Consider the following 27,586-nt stretch of genomic DNA (forward strand, 5'->3'; position numbering starts at 1 on the left):
CGAAACGAACTGGGTTTTTATCACGTTACCTTTGTTAGCAAAATTCATTTGCATGAGCATCATTTTATGGAACGCTCCTTTGCCGTGTATGCTGGTTTGTGTTTTGTTACTATGCTTGCCTGATAAAATTAGCTGTCTCTAAGAAACAGATACATTCAATGAAAAAGACTCGAGAAGAGAAATGCAGTTATATATTCTGTTGGAAGCTGCACAGAGGAAGATTTATATAAACTACAAAGGAAGCTGGATACAGAATCTTGTGACAAGTTGCTGTCTTCCTGCTGCCATTGACCTCAGACCTGAACACTCACACTTCTATTTGCATGCACTTCACAGCTTCGTGGAGGTGTATCAATACCCGTTTTTGTGTAAGACATGCAAATATTGCAGCTTACCATTGACGGTAAGAGAAACCTCCTTCTCCCCTGCTCCAACACGTGGCACGACGGCACGGCAAACGTATTTCCCAGCGTCCTCCTGTCTCACGGATTTCAGTGTCAGGAGGTTCTCGTTGCTAAGAACCTGCGGCAAAGAAGTCAAAGATCATCAAATGTAGCGACTCCAAAGTCACCTTTGCATTTGTGATGGCAGCAAAGCAGCGCTAACAGAAGAAAAAAAAACAAAACAAGGCAGCACACGAACCATTTAATACCTTAAAGGTCACCTCTTCTCAATTATTAAAATCCAATTTAGGGTCTGAGCTCAGGCGAGTAAAGCTTTGGCCTTTAATGTTGACAAAAGAAAAGGTGGAATGAGACTGAATTTGAGGATCAAATCAATGGATCTCACTTGAGAGCAGGTCACCAGGAGGCTGGGACAAAAAAAATTAGGTCTAATGGAACTTTACAAACCACTGAGCTATGATAGAAAAAATAACCCAAAGTACTTTGCAGAAACAAGTTCAGGAATAATTACAAAAAAGTTTGCTCTCGGCTGTATTATGTGATTATATAAGGTTTAAGTTAGCCTTTATCAATGCAAACTGAAATACTCACCACCCCAGAGCCTCTTTTCATCCACACGATGGTAAGAGAGGGATTTCCTGTCCAGGCACAGTTGAACACAGCATCAGATCCAAGGTCAACCTGCAAGGACTGAGGCTCTGCAGCCATGCGAGGGCCAACTATTGGGAAAAAAACAAAACAAGAAAAACATCCATAGATCCATAAATAAAGACCCGAGTTCTTTGAGCTCAGTGTCACAACATGTAACGCAGCAATGCATTATTCCGCTGCTGGCATTAAAGGAATGCATGTAGGATTACTGAAGGAGAAACTCACAGTAGACATCAACATTGCGACTGATGTTGGTGCTGCCGAGAGGGTTGGTAACCTCGCATGACACAGGCTCCGTAAAGAAGGAGTGATCCACGATGACCTCGTATGTGTCCCCGGAGACCTCCTTAATTATACTTCCCCCTTTGGCCCACCTGGTGTTAGGATAGATGTCGGGACGGGTGTGAGGAAAATTAAGGAAAAGGAGAAAACACATTAAGACAGGTTTCTCACACCTTCTTGTGTCGGTGGTGTTCCTTTTGTGTAAATAAATCATCATTCTGGGGCTGGTTTTCTGTGCTGGCTTCAGCATATTTTTGTGGCAGCCCTCCATGCAGTGACAAGCTCCCTGGCAACTCGGAGCAGACAGCACGTTCCTCATTACGCCAGACAGAGAGTGCCAGAGCACTACAGAATGACAAATGGTTAGCTCCTCCACCTTTGAAGACATTGCTTGACACGTACTGTATTAAACACAACAGCTGACGTTAATAAATTGGCATGGGATCGCATTAAAAAGCATCTGTTTGTGTTTGTGAATGATAGCCGGTGTGACGATGACACAGACCCCCCTCCCCCGACATGTTCAGGTGAGACTTTTATGATGTCACGGGCAGTGGCGTCTCACTCGGCGTGGCGCGGATGGCTCACTGCTGCCGCGACAGACAAGGCCCATTTATAAAAATGAAGCAAAGGCGCATGTGGATGTGCCGGATCGCTCTGGAAAAATTTAGACAGTGCTGTGGGGCATGCAATGCATCATGCACGCTGATATCTTCCACAGTAAATATGTGGCTGCATGCTGATGTGGCAAATGAAAACAATGACAGCGGCGCCAGTGCTTGTCTCCATTTTATATTCCTGCCAGTACCGAGAAGAGTTTTCATGGGATAGGGAACTCATTTGTTTTCCATGGCTAAGCTGGCCCCATGCTTGACTAAAAATCATTTAAATGAGAACAGATTACCTCATTCAATCAGTAAGTGAATTGAAGCAGAATTCTAATTGGGCTTCATGGGATTTTTTTTTCTTTCCCATGCTCGCTTATTTTAGGCAGTAGATCTTTTCCGAGCCGTGTTTTTGTGTGACAACAATACAGCTGAGAGCACTGCAACACCTGCGCTTCCAAAAATAATGAAATTAGGGCAGACAGGTGTTTTAGGCCTGTCTAATCAAGTAGTATTGATGTTTGCGAACTGGTCAGCTCGTGGGAGGATTACAACACACAAACTGAATATAACACAGTATGGCTGTAAATCTGCAAAGTCCAATCATTCGAGTAGCAGAGCATTACCCACAATGATACTTAGGATGTAGATTCTATACATTTCCAGATAAAAATAATGTGAAAACCATTATGTTAATGATGATGACTGCTGATGTTCCCATCATTCTGAATATGATTATTATTTTTTCAGCTGCTGTTTAGATGACTTGGATGATACAGATGTTGATGGCGAAGACGTTATTAATTACACTTGCGATGTTCTAGTAATCAGGATGAAGACAATAATAATGATGATTAGGATGATGACAATGATGATGTCGATGATGACACTGATTACTGAACAAAGAGCACGATGAAGGAGGATGAAGTACAGGAATTAGACTGGCAAACGGTTCCCAGTTTACTCTTGCTCTTGGAAGCAGCTACTGACAAAACCAAGCAGCAACTTCCAGCACTGAAGAAAGATGAAACTAAAGTGGGTCAAGTGGCTGGCCACTTGATGTTTGCTCCACGATTGAGTAAATCCCCATAGAACTTCATTTTAAACAGCAGAAAGAAATAAGTAACTAAGGCGGTAAGCCAGGCTTTCTAAAAACAGTTTGCGTACACTCATCATGTGGATGAATTTCATGGTAACTTTGGCCTTTTAATGATTGCTTTAAACTTTTCTCTTATCAGGTTGTAATAATAATATTAACAGCATATACCTTTAAAGATTTTCAAAGCTAGGATTGGGTGCATTATTTATTTAATTTATTAAATGATTTATTTTCTCTAATCCACACAGGGTAAAAAGTATGGTTTGACCCTTGGTTAATGTCCGTTAGCAAGTTGCACCTCGACCAGAAGCTTTTAGTAGCCATCAGCAAGCTTCTGGCATAATTCTGGCTGGATATTTCATCGCCCCTCTTGGCAGAATTGGTCGAGTTCATTTAACTTAGTTGGTTATTTGGCACACACCCTGCTTTTCAACATAGTCGCCAAATTTTCAAGGGTTGAGGTCATTAAATAAATTAATAAAACTAATTTTCTTTAATGTGTTCTTGAAATTCAGAAGAAAGCATGAAATTCAAGAGCAAAAAAGAGCATAAGAGGATAAAGTGCAACAGTTTAAGTAAATTTCACAAGTTATAAACCACGAAGATTATTTGATCCGAAAGCTTTGAAACAAGTAAAGTGACTCAGTAGATGGTTCATGACTGAAGATAAAGAGCAAAAACAACACAAACAGTGATGCTATGACATCTGCATTTACATAACACTATGCCACCGTTTCACTTTACCAGGGCATACTGTAGGAGTCGTAATGGGGTAAGCACAGATGTTCAGGCAGCCGGCTGCTCCCGAGTGGAGGCTGCGGCTGCCAGGTTTGGGAGCCTTTGACAGTGTTAGAGGGAGCAGAGACAGAACGCCGTCGTCCGCGGGGAGCATGGAAGCTCTGTTGGCGTGCTGGGCCTTGTCCAAGGCTCATGTCTAAACATAGCTGGAGCAGGCTAACACAAACACCTGCATTCCCTTTGGGAGGTTAGAAGGGCCAGTGCGAGCTTACTCAGTAGCTGACTCACTTTACACTGCTGTGTTCTAGTCAGGGATTTGATTCAGACAAAGGGTGTGAATCCTGTGTGCCTGAGTGTCTCTGTGCATGGGCATGTGTCTACGTGTGAACGCGCAGGTTTGTACAATGTGTGCGTGTGTTTGTAATGTTCATGGGTGTGTAAGTTAATAGTGTTATACAGATAAAAGGTCTGCCGTTAATGGAAGCTGAGGGTGAAAGTGACGTGGAGTTGGGGGAGGGGGGTGTATTTGCTGAATGTGATTAAGGCAATAAAACAATAACAATTAAATTAGGCAGGTATCTGTGCCATCAGCATTGAGACTCACAGTAAATCAGGCCCTACAGTTATTATCAGCATGGTTAAGCACGGCACAGCGCCGTTCTATTCTGCCTTCCATGCATATTGAAAGTGATGACTACTCTCAGAAGAACGTAAAATAAATATGCAGGTTTAGTAATAGCGTAGAGCCATTTTGACATGGACATAAATTATAGAGCTATTTTTTGATCTACGGAGAAACCGAAGCAGGTTCTACAGATATCGATTTGACAAATAATAAAAGTGTTTTGTGGGTCCTTAAAAGTTTAGGATAACCTCAAAAAAGTTAGGAATATTTTAGACCAACCAACCTTTCCAAGGTGCAGTCAGGGACTTTTTTCCCCACACAATCTTTATTTGTCTAGCAGTTTACTCATTTAGATTTATGCCAAGCTTTAGGTGGGGGCTATTAAAACAGTTTAGTTTAGTCTGAGCTTTTTTACTTCCCTCACCTTGACTTGTATATTTGCAGAAATGGTGCACGATGGTGCGTTTGCAAATATGCTCTGAATTACAGAGACAATTCTTTTTGGCATTTTTGTACATAACATTTTTTCTTTTCTCTTATTTCAATGAGGATTATGATGAATGTAAAAATTAGCCATGTCCCAAGCTTGTATTGATTTTGGGTATGGTCACAGCAGCGTAAGCCATGCAAGCGATCCATCCAGCAGTAGCAACAACAACAGCGCTTAAGTGTTGGGAGGACTGGGATGTTATTTGTTACAGTGTCATGCAAAGGAATGGGTTTTGCAGTTGCTCTGTGCACAGCTATGCTGTATCGGCAGATGAGGGACCTGATTTGCTTTGTTTGTTATTCTTTCTCTTCTCTCTGGTGGCTTCTTGTTTGGATCCGAGAAAACCTTGTGTGCTAGCTGCGTGATTCTGATGTTTGCCAGTTATCTCTCCCAACCATTATAAACAGTAATGAAGATGTTCCAACCCACTCGTCTTCCCCTCCTGGAGTATGTTGATTCCCTGACTGCCAGCGGAAACACATGCCAGTTACTCTTATTTCACTCTTTTGAGCATTGCATTTATCTTCACTTCCAACAGTCTCCTTCTTTCCTCTTTGCTCTTGAACTGTGATCTGGCACAAGTTCATGCATTTCAGGTATGGAAATATGTCTTATTACCGTTGCTATGTTTAAGCACGAGAGGTTATGAACAGCAGAAGGCACCATTCCTTTGACTAGTGCCCCCACTATCTTGGGTCTGTGTCTCAGGAGTCTATTGAACTGGAGGATGGCAAAGTGGTGCAGTGCACACTGGGAATGGATGGCACTCCCGGGAATGGAAAAGAAACCATCCGTCTAAGAACTCTTGTGTCCTTGTACTATATCTGATCTGGGGTAGACAGAGTGTATTAGTACTGAATAATGGCCCCACACTGCTTGACCAGCTTCCTGCTCTCCTCTGTGATATTGTTCTCTAGAGGGGAAATTTGTGAGGGTCTCTCCCTAGTCAAAGCCTATCAGGAAAGCGATATGATTCCCAAATTTTCTCAGTCTACCGTGACCTGAACGGCAACGGTCCATGGAAGTCCTAAAGTGCTTGTACAAATTGCAGATAAATCTGAATGAGGGACTATGAAACTGTGTAACTGTCAAAAAGAGTAAAATTTTAAATAATGGCAATTATTAGTCTGATTATGGTTTCTAAATCCCACTGTGGATTGTGCCAATAACAGTGGGGCGAGGAGAGAGAAAGGAAAAGAAATAATAAGATTTAAAAGAGGGGATATGGCACTTTTAGTCTCTTTTCTCTCAAGCTTTAAGCATAGCTTCCGAACCATTTTTCCTTTTTTAGTTTGTCAAACTAGAAGAAAAAGTTATCTCAACTGCCATTGAATTTTAGCTCTCGATACCCCGGGGAGAAGTCTGGCTCTCGCATTGATCCAGTCTTATAACAATAGAGGTGAAATCCCTTTTGCAGGTAAGATAGACGTTCTGTCTCTGCTGTGCACCTACACAATCAAATACAAACCTTGTTTTCCACAATATCACTGCCCTTCCTCCCCTTTTCTTTTTCAAAAGGGCAGGATCCATCAAAAGGCAACATCTCTGTTTTGCCACCTGTGAGTATGTTGTACATCCATTTCATTTCCCAGTACCATTACAAGATTCTGAGCCAGCCAATTCCCTTTGCTATCGATTTCACTCCATTTATTTTTTGCCGGGTTTTAAAAACCTCCCACACAGAAAACCATCTCTTGACAAATCACTTCAGTATTACACTTCTGGAAGGCTGTGCGAAGGCTTTATGAGAATAATTAATGTCCACTTCCTTGTGCCATTACAATTACTGATGTAAGAAAAAAAAAATAAACACAGGCTAACATGTACAACTGAGAACGAGCCAAGATTTAACAGACAAAGAGGGCAACTGCTGAGGAAAAGCAGTGCATTAGAAATTAATTGTTTCTGTTTTTACTTTGATATTAAACCTGCCAGGTTAGTTGAGTGGTTGTGTGTCCACCAACATATCGGTTAAAATAGATACTTGAATGAACTTTACCATTATTTTAATGCACTCTAATGTAATCTAGCGGCTTGATGATATTTTATCAATACTCTGTCTGGCAGTCTACTTAAAAAACAGAAAAAAGAAAAGATTTGTTTGTTTAGCTGAAGCACGAGATGTGTATGTCTGACAAATACACAGAACAGATTTGAAGTAAACACACAGTATACAGCCTTCTAAGCTTGTATAGTTGCAGTACAATAAAAAAAAACGGGAGGGGAAAATAAAAACCTCCAAACGCTTCTTATTTGAACAGCGGCTTCAAAAACGGTGAAATCCCATGACATTTTGGGCATTTTTTGGCTCTTGGTACTTTAGATTAAATGAACTGAAAGGGATTTTTGTCAACAACCTTGACATAACAGCTGAAACTGAAAACATGTTCTGAAAACTGTCAGGAAACTTCCCGAAGATGAAAGAAAGCATATACGGGCCCCGGCGATGTTATCAGTCTTCAAGCCATTCAAGTGGTTTTCAGTGGCACCCTAATCTGTCCCTTTTGCTGCACCGGGCTGCTGAAGAACCTTTGCATTCTTGCACAGACACACAGATTTCCCCAATCTGCAGTCTTTGTCCCTTTTAAAGGCATCCAAATACACAAATATGTCTCTGCCCCGCACCACTCAGAAGCACCCGTCACAATGCTTCACAGTGGTGACAACATAAGATAAGCTGGGATCTGTCTACAAGAACTTGCGTTTCTTTTTTAATTAGACTAATGTCTGCCTCGTGATGAAGAGTTTGCTCATTCTGATCTGTTAACTTCGCTCTTTATTCTGTTCTAATGTGATGATTTAACCGAGTGAGTCAGTAAAATTGCTACATCTTGTGACACATCTTGCTGTGACCCTCACAATAAAACACTGAATCCAAGCGCGATAATAATATCCAATCTTTCAAACATGTGACTCATTTAAAAATACAACGAAAATAAAAATTATGTACGAGCCCTGCACGAAAACACTACGGGACATTTCAAGTTCAAGGGAGGTGAACAGCTCTACAACAAAGCCCTGCACTGGTTTATTGCAGCTCAGTAAAACATGAAGGTTTCTAAGGTGTATTTTTTGGCGAAACGTTCCTTTTCGTCTCTTCATTTTAAAGTGTGGGCATATATAATGGTGTCATGACATCATAAGGAGCTGGCTGACAATGATGAATGTGATCAATAATGAAGCGTTAATTCTGACTCTGTGTGAAAATGTATCATCCGCTGGCAACGTCAATTAGAAAAGACGTCATTTAAAGTTTACCGTGGTGCGTTGTTCTTGTACACTATATTATCATGGTTTGAGCATTCATGACTTGTTTTCATACTCTTTAATGATCTCACCTGTAGTGTGTGACAGGAGGGTTGGCCTTTGCGGAGCAGTGGAATTTTACGAGGTTGCCCTCCAGAACAGGCTGAGGCTCCACCGAGAGATTTACAAGTGGGAGATCTATAAAAACATAGAGACACAAAGACAACCAATTACCGAACTGGCAGCCTCCTCAAACATGCTGCAGTGAACTGTAAACCTGAGACAAACACTTTGTTGTCAACACTGTTTGTGGCTGAAAAAGACTCAGCAAGAAAAGTGAAAATTATGTCTAATTTTGCAAAGGAGACAAAATACCCTTATAAATAGTGGGGGGAAACATGCGACCCGCTCCACCCTGCTTTCCTTTAAGCTTGTTGGTGTGGCAGGTGCTGGAGAGGGGGTGTGGCTTGTTTTCCAATCATCAAGGCTGGCAATACCTGGTCTCACTGGACCGGTGCTCTGCAGATATCCTTAGAGCGTAGCTGCTATGTGGCTCCCCAAGGCACCGTTTTGGATTATGGTTTGCTTTCTTGCACTAGCATGCAACACTGCATACACCATTTCATCACTCAGGCGCTCACTTACACCACTCATCACACTGGCCACACACACCATAGTTAGTTTAAGACTGTTCTTTGTTTCATTAATTTAAAACAAACAAGCTTTTAATTGGCTTCTGTGGGCATCTGCCTTTTTGTCCTGGCTGTGCAGTCGGGTTCATGACAACAAGGACTAATTAATTTTATTTAGAAGGACCCAGATTCGCCCAAAAACTGATTTAGCTGTGCAGGGTTGACAAAATGCTAGAATTTCAAACTCAAACTGATGCCCCCAACAACAAAAAAAACCCCAACAACCCCCCCCCCCCCCCCCCCCCCAAAAAAAAAAAACAAAACAAAAAAAAAAAAACACCTGACACGGTGTTTGATACTACAATTAAAAAAATTTTCAAAAATACTTAAATACTTAAAAATAAAGTACAATAACATCAGTGACAACAGTGTTTTCAAGCGGTATGATATACTGTAAAACATTTATAAAATGAAATAAACATGGTAAAACATATACATGTATGTGTGAGTATTACATATACTGTTGTATAAAAAGAAATACAGCAGTTTGAGGTAGTTCTATGCTTGGCGACATATTTTTGTTGTTAAACAGATGTGGCTTGTAAGGTTGGCTGCCACTGTTTCTGTCTAGTTGCTGGTAGACTTTTCTTTGCGTCACTCTGGGACTTTACCAGAAACTGAACCTTTTTTAGATTTTAGATTTTGAATTTTAGATTATTAACATTCAGACAGTCAGGGCCAGCGCTGCTTGCTGCTTAGCTCCCATGTCAACATTAATATTTTATTATTAGCCACAGCTGCTAGCTACTTAAGCTGCATACAAAGAGGAAGTGATTCTCATCAATGTGGGAACCCCAAACCAATGGAAAATGAACGACAATCTCTGGGTGAAATAATCACTGGAAGTTTCCCCTAATTCCAGGCGAGCGAGTGCAGTGACTACAAATACGAGTGCAGAATACCACTGACTGAAAAAAACGACCTCGTAGCAAATATGTTACGACATAACTTAGGACACCAGAGCCTGTTTGTCGGGGTTATGTTTGCTGTAAAACTCTTGGTCAATGAGCAAACTGCTACCCTAACCCTACCCTTCTCTCACTACCCCACCGCTAACCATAACTTAAATCAGACTGTACTTATAGTTAGGGTGTTGACAATGCTAACCATAAGTAAAATGCTCCAAAATAAAAACTACAGGTAAAAGTCATTTAAATCTGGTGGTCTTAAAACAGATTACAGTGGTAGTTAGAGCAGTTGTGACAAGTTAGCATAGTTTGTTCTCCTAAGTTTTTCAAGCCATATTGTAACCCTGTGAGGTGTAGTTCATCACAAGTGCTAACACTAACCCCAACTTTACCCTAACCCTGTATTTTTAGGGAAAAAAGTAAATAGACTTTGATGTGTGTCAAATAGAATGATTTTTAATTACCTCGCTGCCAAGACTTGCAGAAGAGTGTGTTAAAAACACAAATGACATATTCTCATTGTGCAGAATTAGCAGGGTTAATGCTGGGGTTGGTGTTGTCCCCAAAGACATAATATTCAGAAATATTCATACCGCTCATGAGAAGACTGGGAGCTGTTGTTAAGTAACGCTGTAGTGTGCTTCACAGGTGTGGAGGATAACATGCTATTTTTATTCTCAAATATTATTTCTAAGGAGCAAATCAAAGGAAAACTTGACTTGATAATGAGTTTCGGCTAACGGCAATTTGCACACAGTGAATAGTCCACAGTGCAATACGCTGCAATTAAAATAATGTTATAAGGTACAATTAAAACGGGTGTTACAATTAAAAATATTCACATTATGCAAAATTAATAAACAACTTAATTTGTCCTAATTGACAAAGGTGGGATTCTTTTTGAAGATGTGCATTCATTTCCATATCAAACCCGTCCCGTGTGAAACAAGCAGCTATTTACCTCACCGTTTCACAGACGGAGATTCATTCAGCAGGGTTTCTGTAATTATGCTGGGCACATTTTGTTCAGTGTTGAGAAAATTATCATTTAATATATAAATAACCAGTAGTTGTTCAAGTGTATTAGTATTATTATTGGAAAATCAGGTGAACAAAGTGTTTTGAATTACAACTATTTTTATCCCTTGACTGTAAGTTAGTAAAACCAAATGTAATCTAAGACATGGTGTTATGTGGAAGCACTTTTTTCTGGGATACTAGTGGAATACTGGTAAGGCAGCAGCCACCAGGGGAAAGCGCTGGATCTGAGTTTGTTGCTGGTGTAGCCATCTGTTTCAAAGGTATAGCTGCTCTATGTTCAGTAAAAAAAAAAGAAGCAGGAACTGTGTTTGGATGTGGATGAAGAGCAGTGTGGTCGGCAAAGAGATTCCACATAGAATTAAAGAAACACCCAAACGCCACTGAAATGAAGCCAAACAACTTTGTGTATAGTTATGAAGTGTGATTCTGTACGACTGTGTGTGTGTGTGTGTGTGTGTGTGTGTGTGTGTGTGTGTGTGTGTGTGTGTGTGTGTGTGTGTGTGTGTGTGGGTATGAAGTGCAGGAAAACTGCTTTTTACCCTGTGGCTGTGCAGATGCTCTAGGCTGGCTCAGCTGCCACAAAAACCCAGAGAGGGGGGTGGTCCAGGTGTCATATTCCTTCCTACTCGCACACCATATTCCCCATCAGCAGACTCATTTCCCTCCAGAACAGTCCTCCCCACCTCCCACCCCTACCCCACCTCCAACCACCTCCCACCAACTACTCTACCATGAGCTCTTCAAATCCACGAGCTCCACCTGTGCCAGCTCTCCCTGGGCCAATAGAGAAAACAACAATACTGCGGATGGAACAACCGAAGGCCACAGTCAACCAGGCACCGAGCGGCGAACTGTGTGCATCCACGTGTTTGTGAGCGAAGGCAGACATTCAAGGGGTTTTGTGTGCATATGAAAGTGCACATGGGTGTATGTCCTAATAAAACAGGAAAGCCATCCATGCCTCGAGCAATAGTGTTAGCTGCCCAGTACATTTTTTTTCTTAACGTTGCAAGCTGTTAATTGCGTGGACTTAACTGTGGGCAGAGGGGACCTCAGGGGTAAAATGACAGACGTGGCAGTGGTGGAGATGGTAATAAAATTCAGCAAGAATGTGCAAGAGTACAGAGAGAGGCATACATAAAAAGAAAGCAAGAGAGATCTGACGGATGTGTCTATGCTGATAGACACAGTAATGTAGAAGCTAATTCAGAAACCGTTTTCACTAAAAATATTCCTGAACTGTCCTTTTTAACTATGCCAACCGCTTTCTGGCCGCCAAGAGACTTCTAAGGACACAAATGCTCATTACTGTCTCCCCGGCTACAAATTAATGTTCTTTTCAAATGATTGAACTGACCCTCCCTTAAAAAATCCCCCCACTTTCTCTCAGCAAGTGGTAATGTCATGAGGATTTTACATCTATAAGTTACACCAGTAACTTCCTGGATAGCTCCATATCCCCCAAGCCGGAAGCAAAGACAGTCATGGGAGCAACAGCCGTCAAAAGTCTATCAGCAGTGCCCTGGGTGTGGATAAGGGACTGTAGCTTGTCTAACCACTGACCTTTTAGATATGACAGACATCTACTTAATAAAGTCCATTTGCTGCTATGATGTATAAATGCATGAGTTGCTGAGCGAGGGCATTTGAGGCATGATGCGACAGCACATCAATATGCAAGACTGTTAATTCCCAACATTTGTCAAGAGAGTAGTAGCAAGGGAGAGAGAGAGACAGAGAGAGAGAGAAAGGGGGAGGAACGGATGAAAAGAGGAAAAGGGGAATCGTAGGACTGATCGGAGCTTCTGTGAAAACAACAGGATGAATTGGGGAGGGTGGTGTTATAGTTGGCCGACAGCTTTTGATCGGTTAGTTCAAAGTGGAGACCAGATGGTGTTTTTGGAACAATCTTCCAACTTCTCTGTTTCCTGGAGATCGTGCCAGCAAAAAAATGCTTTTTTTCCCTTTCTTAAAGCTCAATTTCCAGTCTCTCTGGGTCATTGCAGACAGCTGTTCTCCAGTAGGACCGGCCTCAAACTCCAGTAGCGTCAGATGCCTATGAAGGCTGGGAAAGCTGTTTGTGGGCCGCCCGCTCGTGGCTTCTAGCCTTAACGATATGGGCACACTGTCATGTGGCTGGCTGAGTGGCATACTGCAGAGAGGAACAGACTGACTGACAACCTGAGGTCTAACATTGATCATCTGCTGTTCACATGAGTAAATTCATTGAGAATTTAGTGAGTTTAATGAAGGCAGATGTTATTATTCAATTCATACAGGCGCTTAAATGTGTGCTTCCTCTAGCACATCTGTAGCCAATTACATTCCTGACCGTCTCAGTTTTGTTGCTGATGCAAGGGTACGAGCCAGAGATCCTTTATAGCATCTGTGATGTGTTTGGGGTAATGAAAATGTAACATTTAGAAACGATATCTTCACACAGCTTAACATATAAGGAAGATAATTCTGTGCGGATGCATCATAATTCAGAGCATTTTTGTGCCCCTTTACCTTTTTACTCAGTCCTTCTCACTTACAAATTCTAACTCAGATAAATTTGCCATTACCTGCTTAATTAAGCACGGAGAGCATGTAGCAGAGCAAGCTACCAAAACAAATCCTCCCCAATTGCACATCTGCATGTTCTTTATTAATTAGTCTCAACAAATGGCATTCATTTTTCCCCCACATGGCTCAGCTTGTTTGCAATGCAAACACATGGAAAACCTTGGTTTTACCCGTCCCTTGTGCATTAATTTCCCACTAGCCTATGTGTTTCAAAGCATATTTCTATGTGGGGCACTGCTTTGCAAAGTATGCAACTGGACTAGAAAATGTTTGAGGAATATTTTAAATAGTTTGATGAGTGGGAACCAGCGGGACATGAAACTGTGGCACCAGAATCGTATTTCACTGCAGTGATATGATTGAAGGGTAGGGGAGTTTACTGATCTAAGTCCAAAGACTGTATTGCAAGTTCAGTCATGCTGCTGTAGAAAACAGCATCAGGGGGTAGCCACCCTTCTGCTATCAAATAATTAAAGTCAGCTAATGGACTCATATGGACAACTGTAGTCAGCAGTCTATCCAGGATTGTGAATCGCCTCTGTTGGCTCTAAATCCCTCTCATTTTGGCAACATCACCAGCGCGCACTGTATTTAGATGCAAATTTGTCCAAACCTGGGTCAGATAACACATGGACGTTGAAGGGAATAAAAAAAAAATGCTGAAGTGGGTGTAAATCATTTCAGTAATGATAAAAGAAAAGAAAGGTTGGTAAATGCATTGGGTTTTAGACGGGTTTAGGCTGTAGAGCAGTGCGCTGGGTCGTGTTTCGATTACGCTATTAGTGAAAAAGGGTACCTGAGCGTAGAAGCCGGCAGAATGGCAAATGTTGAGAGTGGCAGAGGGAATGAGAACGCTTTAATTACTTTTGTTGTCATTCGTATCATCTCACTAATGTGGCCAATTAGATTAGGGAAAAGAAGTGAGACTGTTCATTAATTAATTGTGGTATTTACTCACAACTAGACATCCAACAGGGGTTACCAGCGTATATACAGAGACATCTACATTTTTGGTGAATACACTGCTAATTGAGGATATTTGTTAATTCGCTGTCTTACTGACAACGAGTCGAGAGCATCAATATCAGTTTTATCTCACTGCTTTCAATAAACAGCGATCGCATGAAGTGTCAGATAAATAATTGAAAAACATATCTCTGGCTTTTTGGCATCGCTTGACAAAAAGATCCATAATAACCTTTCAGCAGTTCCAGTTAGAGGGAACTGGACTCCATCCTCTGTTTGTTTTGGGTTTTTTACCCATCATAGATTTTTTCAGACCAGACTATTTTAATTCCACTCCTATTTTTTTTTATTTTCGATCAGAAAAATAAAGTTACAGTAAAGCAAATATGAATATTTGTCATAAGGTTTGTCATTAATATCATTCAGTTACCTCATTTGCATTGCAAAGCTGGCATTGTTTCACATATCAGTTATAGAAACATGATATCAACCAAGACAACATAACCTGGCATAACTTTGTCTTATGTGGTTGCTTCTAACGTTGGCTGTCATGAAGCTGTTATGAAACTATTATTAATCACAGTTTCCCTGACCTGAGAGTAAATTGGTCCAATTTGGACAAGTCATTAAAATGTCATTAAGTGTTGCTACATTTTTAAATGACTTTTAAATACCTTATTAAAGGCAATAGGCAGTGGGACAGTTTTCTTTGTGGACTTGCAGAACTAATATTTGGCTTGGCAGCTGGGTAAACAGGTCTCTCTATGAGAGCCAGGCTTCCAGGTTGAGGCTGTTTATTTATTTTGAACACAGAAGCTCAGTGATAGTGCTGTTGCCTTACACCAACAGGGTCCTGGGCATGAACTAGGGGGGCTCTGGAGTTTACATGCAACCCCCCCTCAATGTAAGTTCTCATAATATGCAGCAAATATTAGTCCATTAGATGGTTGTTACCAGCTAATGAAAACTTGTATTGTCTTTCTAAGAACATTAGCATTGCAGTCATGGCCATCTTAACAAACAGCAGCTTATGTGCTAATACTCAAAGGCTTAATGCTTACTATGCTATGTGAAAATAAAATGTTATGAGCTTCACATTGGTAGCTTAATTTGCTATTCTGCTTCTTTAACTCTCCACACGGCCCAACCACAGCAATTTCAAGAGGGCGAATGCTGGACACAAATTTCACAAAGGACCTAAAAAAAATACAGCAACAGTGACAGCATATCAGTACAAAAAAGCATAATGGTAACAATGTAATCAGAGTTCAAAAAAATAATTGTAATTTTATATTATTTAAGAACATCACATAGGCTTAATTGTTTACATTTTGAGTGACATTCACATGACCCTGGTTTAAAAGTAGAATCCAGATACAGTTCAAAGTTATGGAAGTCAAAGGAAATGCAGCAACACTTGATCATACTCAGCTTAAAGAGGTGCAGTTCTGAATCATCAGTGTCTGCCTTGCATTTTTTCTACAAACACTTAACTCTGAAACAATTATGAACATGTATTGTTACATTCTTACGCTTGCCTGGTTTTTCCTCTAAAATAGAACACCCAAGAACAACTGTAAAGCAGAAACTGCAGAGAGTTACATATAACTCATAAGGTGACAGGAAGCTCCTGAAGGAACCCTTGCCTTGATAGGTAGGGTGATGGCTTTCAGCTTCTCTGAGAAAAGTCTCACTAAAAAAAATATTACCGTGGAATAAAGAAATAGGTTCGCCTTCTAATATCACTCTTGCTCTGAATAAGATGTAACATGCTCTCTTGTTTGAACATATCATCATTATGATTCATTAAACCAAGTTACTATTGTTAGTATAACAAAATAAAAATAAAAAGCATGCACGCAAATACAAAAGGATCATCGTATATCTGTATGGCTGCTGTGTTCAGGTATCACGGGCATGGGATATTTGGTTACATCTGAAACATAAGATTTGTTCAGGATTGGCTGTTAGCTCTCTTGTTTGTCACTTTTTCCTTATTTGCTGCCACTACACTGCACTTTGTTTCATGCGATGCGATGTACAGCAGTCCTGTACACTTACTGAAGGCAGACGTTTCAGTCTTTCCTTTGTAACCCATCGCCCGACTGTACCTTTCTTCCCACTACAAACTGCTATTTGCTCATTTGTGGTGTGGACTCCATGCAAAGTATGTACTTCTACACAAAACAGCAAAGCAATAACAAACACACAAATCCCAGATCCATTTTAAAATCCCCGCAAAATGTGTCCGAGAAACCCATATGGAGAACATAACTAGTGAAGTCTTCTGCAATTTTCTGCATTATGACATTCCAGCAGACTTTTTGCCCTCAAGAAACAAAGTAACAAAAGATAGCGCTACCGTGTCTGCACATACACTGCTGAAGGTGTATTTGTGTGTCTGTGCAAGAGAGAGAGAGCAAATGTGTGCAGTTTCTGAGTAGAAACTCATGAGGTCGAGAGACAATTAAAAGGAATAGAGGAATTATCATACAGTGAAGTCATCGACCCAGCTAAGGTGGTTATGAGTTACTGATAAAAACAACAACTGTACTTGTATGATGCTAATTAATGTTTATCATTCTGGCAGTTCCTGCTGTTGAAACTTTGTCATGTGAGGACAGTGTCTTGGTAATTAACTTGTCCTTTATGGACTAGGCTTTGAGGAAGATCAAGCTCTTGAATTAGAGCACAGCTTGTGTTTATTTCCTCGTGTATAAGGAAAGAACTTTAGTGTGACGGCACCACCTTATAATGTTCCATTCCTGTCTTTAACACTTTTCTGAAGACGTTATATTTACAGCATGTTTGGTGAATAGTCAGGTCTTTAAAGCATAATCTTTTTGCACTTGTGTTACAGATGTTGTTGCTAAGCCAGAACCCTTGCAACCAAATAAGGCTGCACTGAAATTAAACAGATTGATATCGAGCACAAATGAATCAAAGTTCAACTGAAGCAAGTTTTATTTCAGTGGCAACTTAATTTAGAAGCGGATCTCAGCACAAACTGTAGGTTCTGCTGAACTGTGCTGAACATTACCTGTCAAATCTGGGAGAGGGCGGGGGAGGTGAGAACGAGGGAGACAAGAGCCTTGTGGGAGACAATTTGAATCTTGACAATTAGTCTCTGCTGTCGCTTGGTTTGATCTCACACTGTGAAAAATGTTTTCAGGAGCTTTAATTGTGTAAAGAGCACATTTTGGAATGCTAATTAGAAACCTGCTCCACTCATTTTTCAGGGTTAAATCATACATTCAGAAGCGAGGATGATGCTATGATGGCAAGCATTTATCACAGACGCATCATTATACATGGTGACAAATCAGTTTACATGTGGGATGACTTCCCTCTCTGACTGCATGACAAAAATGAAGAAGGCAAACTGAAAGAGTTGCAAACACTAACAATTGTTAATCATTTTTTACCCCCACGCCTGAGTTGGCCTGATCGTGTCGTGCCCGCTCTTGCCATGCTTGCCTCTTGTGGTGTGCATAATGAAAAGAATGGAGCCGTCAGTCACAATGGCTCTCTAAATAGCATTTTCTGCTTTATTAGTCATACTTAATGGTGTTGAAGGGGTTGTGAGTGATGCAAAATCCCTTTGTTCAGAGCCCTTCTCTTACTGTGAATGCTTCTTGATCGAAAAAAGATTCCCTGACAATTGAGGCTCAATGTGTTTTACACGCTGGGCTTACTTTGCCTATTTTAGAGGGGAACTGTAGATGTTCTCATCAAAAAGATTGATGGCATGAGCATGGAAATAAAAGAGGTGGATACAGTTTGCACAGTACCATAACAGGCAGTGCCACAGCAGGTAGGTAGATGGACCAAAAAAAGGAGGCTCCATTCATTTTAGATAGACGGCGCCTTTGATATTGCATCAGAACAAACAAATGGAAAAAAAAGAAAAACAGTAATACAGCACCAATCCATACGCTGGATTACTATATGTAAGTAAAAATGGAAACCAATTATAAATATTCACCAGAGCCGAAAATGAATGCTTGATTTTCACACTGTTAGCCACGTAGGTATTTGACAGTGTCTTGACTCTACATGTGAGAAATACCTCATATACAGTATTTAGAAATGCATGTTTTAAGCTGACCCTTTGCCCACTGATATTCTTCACAGATGAGAATAACAGAGAGAAGAAGAAGTGGTATGCTTACGCTGAATGTCAATTGTGACACTGGTCTCCTTGCCGTTGGGGACTGCCTTGTTGGAGGCCTTACAGATGATCTGCTGACCTGTCTCAATGTTGGAAGGCGATAGGTAGAGTGTGCTTACGGTGCTTTCCCTCTTGCCATCCCGGAGCAAGGTCTGAAAAGAGGGAAGAAATACAGAGCAAAGTTAAGACAGTTCTGTGGATGAATGCTTAAGCCTCTAAATCTATGCCAAGTTTGTTTTGTTGTTCTAATGGATTACCATAGTGGGACCTTGGATTGGCTTTATCATAATCAATAAATAGAACCTGAGCTATTTTTATGCTGAGCAGAGTACTGAACTCCAAATGCTGCAGAATCCGAGGGATATTGGATTGTATCTTCAATAGTCCCAATTCAACCTGGGATTATAAATTGTTTAAGTGACGCACAAACAGAGAAAAGAGGTGGAAGAAACGCTTTGCTGGATAAGCTTTGATGGAAAAGGTATAAAATTGTTGCAAAAAGGCAGAAAATTTATGTATACACAAATCTACTCCCTTGGGGATCCAGAGACAAACCCTCAGAACACTCTAGCCTGTAGTTTTACTGCAAAGCAGATTGATATAAAAAAAAAAGTAGAAATATATTTCTTGAGTTTGCTTTTGTGTGTCTGGAGAGCTGCGCTCTAGTGCATGGCTTGTCATACTCCACAAAGGAAATCAATCTTCTTTTCAGCGTTCATCCTCTGAGCCCTACATTGTGGAAGCCATCTGGAATCAGTTGGTAGCGCTCAGTAGCTCTCACGCTCCCTCAAACGCTCAGGGGAGGGCTCTGGGAGTCTATGTTAACCAGTGCGGGACAGAACAAAGTCACTGACTAGAACAAATTGCTTGGGCAACAGGGCACAGTGTGGTCAACCACAAAGTCAGGATGCATTTCCCTGCCATCTTTTTAAAGCAGGCTCACTGTTGCTCTGCATTTCTTGAAGACACAAAAAAGACCTTCCTATTGAAGAACACCAAAAGATTTTACTCCTACGTTGACCAGAAGAAGCTCAGTTGACTTGCTTTACTGCACTGGTAACTTTGGTTTTACCTCCCAAAAATACATCCAGTACTTGCCCTTAACTTTGTATAATTTTGTAGCCAACCATTCAATAAGAAAAATACTGATGATCAGATCCTACATCTACTCAGCCGTTAGTTAACTACTGCAGGCTGTTGAGTATATTTAGATTTATAACGTATGCTGTTTAAATGACATAACTAAAACTTTGCAAGTTTTTAGTACTCTGTACTAAAATGCAACATATAGATTCCATCTACCATTACCAGTACCCATTAATCATTTTCCTGAGTCAAACTGAGATTCATTGCCAAAGTACAAACCAGTGGTAATTATCCATTCATTTCTGCACTTAATGTGAACATTTTAATCATCCACATTTATGCTGTCTTTCTCACTTAAGCATACTATATTGTAAATAGCATGATTAAAATGTCATGGAAGTTGTAAAACCTCATGGCTAGGCATTTCCAGGAAAAGACTCTGATCAAATTAAAATACGTCAGGGAAGAGTATCTACTAAACGTGTTTGAGATTAGAAACTCTGTATTACTGATGCGGAGAAAAAAAAGTATTCTCTTGTAATGGGATATTAGATCCCTTGCATACTTGTGGGAAGCCCATTTGTATGTGAAGAACCATGTGATGAAATTCATAACTGTGCATGAGTCACTTCTAAAGCAGAACACATTGGCTGTCAGACGCGGGATATGTCAATGTAATATCCTTTCTGACACAATCAGGATTGTTTCCCTCGTCGCTTTGGACCTGTCTGAAGTCATTAATCTTAGAAAAGGGGTTAGCTGGCTGCAGCATTGAATTCAACACCATGCCACATTATAATTTGATAAATTTTTATATTCATCTCCTAAAGCCATGTGAAGAATATTTTTACCATGGCAGGAGATGAATGACAAAATAACTGGACTGAGAGGGAATGAGTCGGCTTTTTTTAAGCTATAGTTACTAGGTACTAGGTAATTTCTGACCTCCAAAGGGTTACAAAAAAGGTAAAAATTGGTTATTAATAAATGTTAGCTGGAGTTTCAAGATGGGCATCTCAGTATGTCTTTTTTTCTCTCATTTTACTGGGGTCTAATATTTCCTTGCTTTGTAGACTAATTTGGTCTGGCTTAAGTAGGGGTATACCGTGCTTTCTGTGGCTTTCATTTAAGAGACAGACAGCCTTCTTTCACAGAAAAACAGCATCACAGCTAGATAGGCCCCTGGCCAGCTAATATAGCAATACCTACATAAAGCTAAATGTAAAGCTGTGACTGCCAATCAAAGCTTTAACTTAACATGAAGGTGACTTGGAAAACAAGCATGCAAGCAAACAAAAGAAATCTACTAAAGTAGGTTGCCTGAGAACTGAACGATGTCCAATAATGGCTCATCTAGAGGTGTTAAGTTGATGATTACAGCTCTGAGCATGTTTGTTTGATGGAGAAGTAAAAAACCCAAACTAACAAACAAATAAAAGAAAATCATATGCCAGTGGTTTACGGTGCTTCATTAACATAGAATAGCACAACCCCAGTACTGAGACCAGGTTTTAAGGTCTGGATAAAGTGCGTCGACCAAATTATTCAGAAACAGTATTAATAACAAGGGAGAACCCTGACTTAGAATGAATTCAGACACATGTCAAAATCACGAGTGTTATAAGTAATGCATATCCCAAGTGAAACATAACTCTGAGCAGCCAAATGTATCTAGGAAAGAAAGTAACAGTCCATACTGAAGACAGATCACCTCAGCATAAAGCATAAAAAATTCTGGAAGCTAATCTTCCCCTAAGTGGCTGCATGTAAAAAAGAAATGGGTAATGGAGAGAAAGAGAAAGAATGAACTATGAGCTTTTCTTTAGTGAGTGGTTTCAAAAAGAATATCCATTTAGTTAACTAGTCATTAAAATACATGAACCTAATTAATAATTTGTTAAATAAAACTTGACATACATACCAGAAAAGTTCATCTACTGTTAGTCCGAAATACTGTGATTACTCTGAAGCTCTCTTCTATTTGTATTTTTCTCAAATTGTAATACATGTAGCCAAAAGCAAAATGTTTTTGTCATTTAATGTCATTTAATATACAGTTAATTTAAGTGCAAAGGTTTATAGCCACCTCTAATTTTTTTAATGAAGTTATGAGCAATAGTTCTCCAGACATTCTGACGGTCTTTCACAGTTTCTCTTTGGACATTGGATACTTTTTCCACTCATTTTCAGTCCAGTTCTTGTGCCTGACCTTTTTCAGACCTTTGGTTTGGTTGTTAATAATGAATGAATCATTCAAGCATAAATTGGTTTTTCTTCCTCTGTACTCAAGGAATGAACCAGTGTTGTGTCTAGATATGAAACTTAGCAAAGAACCAATTTTAAATAGTATGTACATGTCATAAAAACACATAATTAGTTCCCATTTCTTTAGTCCGATCTATAAAAAAAATCTCAAATATAATACAGTATGAAAGGCACAAAATAGTATTTTTGTATCAGCAAGGAGCTAATAGTTAAAACCATGGTATAGCTCAGTATGGTGTGCAGTGTGTCCTCAAAAAATTTGAGGAAATTGGAAGAAAGTTGAAGACATAAGCAGATGCAACCGGCCTAAGATAAAACTAATCTCTATCTAAAAGCTACGTACATAAGAAAAGGGAAAAAAAACTGAGCAACAGTACAAGTTAATAGAAAAACACACAACAGAAAACTATCAATTATGGATTGACCTTCCCAGAGCCCAGATCTCAAAATTACTAAAACAGTGAGATCATCAGTGAACAGAACAGACATAGCACAGGACAAAAGGCAGCCAACATCCAACGTTACAAAGTATCCCGAAGACTACTTACATAAATTGCTTAAGAGAGTTCAGGCTGTGTTGAAGAGTAAAGGTGATCATACCAAATACTGACTTTTAAACTCGAGCTTTGTACAAACTCTGTTTTTGCCTCATAAACTATATTTCAATGTATGTTTGTTTGTTTTTCAATCAATTATTTAATCTTTTACCCATTTTCCTAGCAAAGTATAAGAGAATGAAGGAAGTCTCGAAACCTTTGCATAGTACTGTATATAGATATAAATTTATATATAATTTTAGCCTAATAAGAAAATTTACATGCAATTTGCTACTTGTCAACACCAACATAAACTTAATTAAAACTGGAAAATCTGTAAAATCATAAGAAAAATTAAATTACATTTTTTGACATTAAGATGACCTAATTAAACTTTGAAGGCATACACAGTGATGTTGGTAAATGTACCGTGTAAAAAAAATATATATAATTGTTATTTTTCTAATAATTCTTCCAAAATTACTTTGACCTGATCAAATTATTTACATTCAAACAGTTTTCCATTTTTAATCTACACCACAAAATGTTCCTCTTCTCTGGAGTTAATTGCACACAACTTGGCACGATATATATACATGAAATATATACTTTTATTTCTTTTGTTTTTTCACATGGTAACTGAGGTTAAACAGGTTTCTTTTACTTAACTCAACTCATGGTTTTCAAAAGTTGTTGAATGCAATTAATCGAAGTGATCTATATTTCACCTTTACTTTTAATATTTAATAAATGAGGTTAATTGGATTGTCAAAATCTTTTGAGATCTTTTTAAAATGGAACCAGTGATTACGTGTACAGTTGAAACTAAGGAGCCCTTTGACTTACATCATTTCACCTGTCTCAAAACAAAAACAAATGCGACACAATAATGCTCGACCGAATTTTAATTAGTTACTTTATTTGTAAGTATTTCCCTTCCCATTATGCAGTGAGTGTGATGATTAAAATACAATAAAGTGCTCTAATTACACAAACCTCCCATGGCTTTATGAGAAAAAAACTCATAATGGAATAAAGGGACAGTAAAAAAAGCAGCTGTGTTAAATATTTCTGAGGGTTGAAAAAAAAAACAGACAAAAACTAAAAAAAAATGTTTCCTGCTAACACTGATATTATCAACTTCATATGACCTTTAGCACCTTTACCTGGCATTAAAAGGTGACAAAGCAGAGACTGTATACAAAATGCTGAACAAGAATGGCTCATAAAAATATAATTCCTTCCTTTTTTGTTCTTTTTCCCCCTTCTACCACTGAGATAATCCTCTATCTCCCACTCTCAGGTTGCTACCAAAGCACATAGTGAAGAATGACTTTATGGTAAGGAAGTGCATCATGTTCTTCAAAAGATTTGTTGCACCATTCCAACACAAATGTATCATGGAGCAAATTTGCACACCTCCTAAGCACAGCTCAGACCTTGAGGCTGCGTGTTACAAACAGCCCTTTGCAGTTTTCTGCTGAGCAGCTCCACTGGAGCAGATGGGAGCTGAGAATTGAGCATTGTTCAATAATTTACTCAAGCCCAAGCAAGTCTTGACATTTGAACCACTCACCTTACTTTTCTCTCTAATTATTTGGGGTGCCTCCTCCGTAATACACCACAGTTTATATTTACTGAAAGCTACCCTCACTAATGATAAGCAATGCATCATTTAAGTTGCTCTCTTCCATGTGAGAACTGACGCGCATTTTTTGCCAAGCAATGGCGTTAATCATACATTTTCTCTTTAACCACTGGTCCAGTAAATAGTTTGCTAAGAGCTCGTGGAAATGAGGTTTTGAGGCCTTTAGTGGAAAATTATCTTCGGGTCAGAACCATCATTACTTTTGACATCATCAGGAAAGCTATTTCTGTGAATCCTCCACCACATCTGCTCACATTAGTCCTCTACATCTGTGGGAAATGAGAAGACCATCAGATCGGATGACGATGATGTAGTCTCCCACACTGCTCTTTGGATCCACAAAGGAGTCATGTTCTTTTAATTGACCCCCCCAAGCTCACTTCACAATGTTAGGCAATAGAGATAAAAGAGGAGAGACACACATCATTCGCCTCAACACAGACATGTGAGCATCCATCAGCTACCAGCACAGAATGTCCCCATATCTGCCTTCGCTCTGAGAGGAAGTGAAGGCAGGAAGCGCACTCCCCGCCCAGTATTAGCAAACGGCACCTCCAGCAATCACTTTATTCAAAACGGCCTGGTGCTGTACCACAGTCCAATCAATGGCATTTATATGCTCTTTGAAAAAAGCCGATAATGGGATGAGGCAGTACAGGGAGCGAGGGAAGGCGGGGGAGGTGTTAGTGCTCTAAAGTGCCGAGTCTCTCTATGTCCTTTGTTTAAATAGAAATAGAACATGACAGTGCTGAATGGACGATTAGCCTTAAGGGCTAATGTCAGTCAAGAGTCTATGGGGATCAGGTGATCCAAACATTGGGCTGGTGTGAATGGGCACTGTTGTGTACCGCAGCATCAAAAGCGTGATCTGTCATTGAGACTCATACTGTGGCATGAAAAGGTTCAGACAGATTCCAGCAGCGAAAGGGACATCGTCAAGTTTTTTAGGGTGGTGGGATAAATGCCACTGAAGGAAAATATCTAAACACCGAAGACAAACTCAAAGCCATGGATAGCTCTGTGATCTCACCACTATTTGAGTTGCTTCGGATACTGGAGGGGAAAAAAAGAAAGGAAAAAAAGCCGTATTTTAGTAATTCAAATGCAATCGGAATTTTCAAGGGACTGCATTTTTAAAAGCAATCCATCCATCGGTCACTCGGCGGAAGGGTAAAATTGGAGTAGAGTATAATTTAGGGAAAGAAAATGTTAATAATTGTAAAAAATAATAGCAAATCAAGTAATATAAAAAAAAATTCCACTCTTGCGTCATCACGTCATCAACAGCCCTTTTCCAGCTGGTCTGCATACCTGGAATGACACACACCTCTATGCTTACCTTGGAGTACATGGCCCCATTAAGGACCTCTCCATTGCGGATCCAGATAATTGAGGCCGCAGGTTTGGCATTGTCAGCATGGCAGGTCAGATTGAGTGGGTCACCGGCCCTTAGGCTTACAACTGGCCCTCCGCTGATGACTGGGTCTTCTGGAGGAACTATTGATCAGAGACAGAGGCAAAGAAAGACAGGCCGTTAGTAAAATGTGTAGACGTGAGATCAAGCTATTGTTTAATGTGTGATATATTTATGTTGATAGCAAAGTCGGGCATATTGACACCCGTATAGCATTATGATCCAAAAAGTTCAGATGACCCAAATAACACAAAACTGCCGAAAAGTAATGCCTGCTACGAATTCACAGCAAAACCCTAACTATATATCAGAGTTAGTTTCATATTAATGGGTGCACTTATGATGCCAACAGGGGACAAAATGCTAGTTCATTGTATCAAATTAGGTTTCTTCAGAAAACAAAACCTGCAACTAGTGTTAGGTGTTCATTAAAGGTAATGACTGCAGAGAAAAATGTATTTACCACACACCTAATGGAAAACTCAGTGAATGGTGTGGTTTCAAAGCAAGGAAAGCTTTGCAGACTGAAGTCCCAGCATGACTCTCTAAACAACAATAAACTCTATCATCACTCATTGCAGACTCAGCACATATGTGTCAGCATTAAACATAATTCAGACACACAGATGTACATTTCCTCTCTTTATTTCTTATTGTGTTGACAAATACAGCAGAAGGACAAAAGCAGCGCTACAGTGTTGTATGTGTCTCTAATGGCACTGATCAAAGTCATATTCCCATTTTACCCATGAGCTGATCTGTTTTCTCACTCTTTTTTTTTTATAAGTGAAACTGCAGTGAATTATTGATTGACCTGAGTGCTCATTACAATGCAGATCTGGGACAAGATGAAATCAAAGGCTGCAGGCAGCTGCCATATTCCCGTGCAATAGCATCATGATTGGAAGAAAGGTTGTTATGGGTTAGATTTATGCTGTCAAACAGATGTGAGAAGAATGAAACCAGAGAAAATGCAATTTGGGTTCTTTCTGGACATTGAATGACAATATGTTTAAAAGCACTCTTTAATGGCAACATTAGGGCTGGATGGCGTGCACTCAGCTATGCTGCTCTGTTGCTCACTCTTTAAATAACTGAAAAAAATGTTATAACTTAACTTAGTTTTAGTTCAACGTTGCTAAATGTGTTTTTAACAACACCGCTAGTTAAATCTCAGACCCAGAGAGCTGCATTTACAGTGAGAAGAACATTGTATTCCCTGCATATATTTCTGTTTATTTCCAGCGCCACATTTTAGACTCACTTTTGTTTCCCACTCAACACTCTATTAAATTAGACATAATGCAAAACAAACCCTTCCGACTGAGCTTACTACATTCAGTATTCAGTTGTTCATTTTGAAGCAGTTACAGGAAACAGGTTCTCATTGAGGTTAGTGGTAAATACTGTTTATCAGAAATGTACTGCGCACAATAATAAGGTGACTATTTTGGGATTTTTGTCTGCAGATCCCTTTTAGATACAGCAGGAAATAATCGAACAAGAAGAGGCGGCGCTCGTCTTGTACTGTGGCTTGGAAACATGTATTCACTGAGCAGATGCAGTTTTAGAGTTTTAAATTGCACTAAACAAAGACCAATTCCTATGTTGACAAAAAGTTCTTCAAGCTGTGTTTGCTGCATTTTAAGATGTTGTATTGGTAAAATGGTCACCTATCTTTGTAGTTTGAATACACATATAGAGCCTGGTCATAAGGGTAACACAGCACTCCTGTGACAAAGACGTGCAGATCTTGGTCTTCATGCTGTGGTTGATTAGTGTAAGGGTAGATTTATGCTACTGTGACTAATATCATTGTATTACATAACATTATTGATTAAAATGTGGAAATGGGAAAAATCTTTATTAATCAAATAATCTGCAAGCATCACCATCACTACCACTTTTTTTGAGTAAATAAAGGCTTATTCAGACCAGCGTGGGGACAATGAAGTCTGTACTCTGGCTAGACCTAACTCTGACCAATCAGACCAGGAAAACTGCTATTTCACAGACAGTTCAGACTCACTGATTCCTATTATGTACTTGAGTGTGAAAGGCAGTGTTAATTCTGGCTGGCTCCCTTTCATCTGTACTTCGTTAATATGCGGAGGATCGGGAGAGGTAGAGGAATCTCAGGTCAGCACAAGC

The 27,586-nt window shown here is 39.8% G+C and overlaps 1 protein-coding gene across 5 annotated transcripts in view; it reads right to left on the reverse strand.

Annotated features, from left to right (window-relative positions):
• Positions 1 to 27,586, reverse strand: part of kirrel3b (kirre like nephrin family adhesion molecule 3b) — a 169,729-nt gene that overhangs the window by 24,631 nt on the left and 117,512 nt on the right. For 3 of the 5 annotated variants that reach the window (XM_085429766.1, XM_085429765.1, XM_085429763.1), the window contains exons 5-10: positions 25,361 to 25,518; positions 18,488 to 18,638; positions 8,233 to 8,338; positions 1,281 to 1,429; positions 996 to 1,123; positions 396 to 522 (exon numbers count right to left, since the gene is read on the reverse strand). In XM_085429766.1, the coding sequence (XP_085285892.1) occupies positions 396 to 522; positions 996 to 1,123; positions 1,281 to 1,429; positions 8,233 to 8,338; positions 18,488 to 18,638; positions 25,361 to 25,518 (819 nt within the window). Of the gene's footprint in view, positions 1 to 395; positions 523 to 995; positions 1,124 to 1,280; positions 1,430 to 8,232; positions 8,339 to 18,487; positions 18,639 to 25,348; positions 25,519 to 27,586 lie in introns of all 5 variants that reach the window. The other 2 variants (XM_085429764.1, XM_085429762.1) reach the window with 1 other exon arrangement.

Source organism: Copadichromis virginalis, linkage group LG14, assembly GCF_057382275.1.
Source record: "Copadichromis virginalis isolate Kocher_CV1m ecotype Utaka linkage group LG14, C_Virginalis_male_GT1.1, whole genome shotgun sequence".
Lineage (NCBI taxonomy): Eukaryota > Metazoa > Chordata > Actinopteri > Cichliformes > Cichlidae > Copadichromis > Copadichromis virginalis.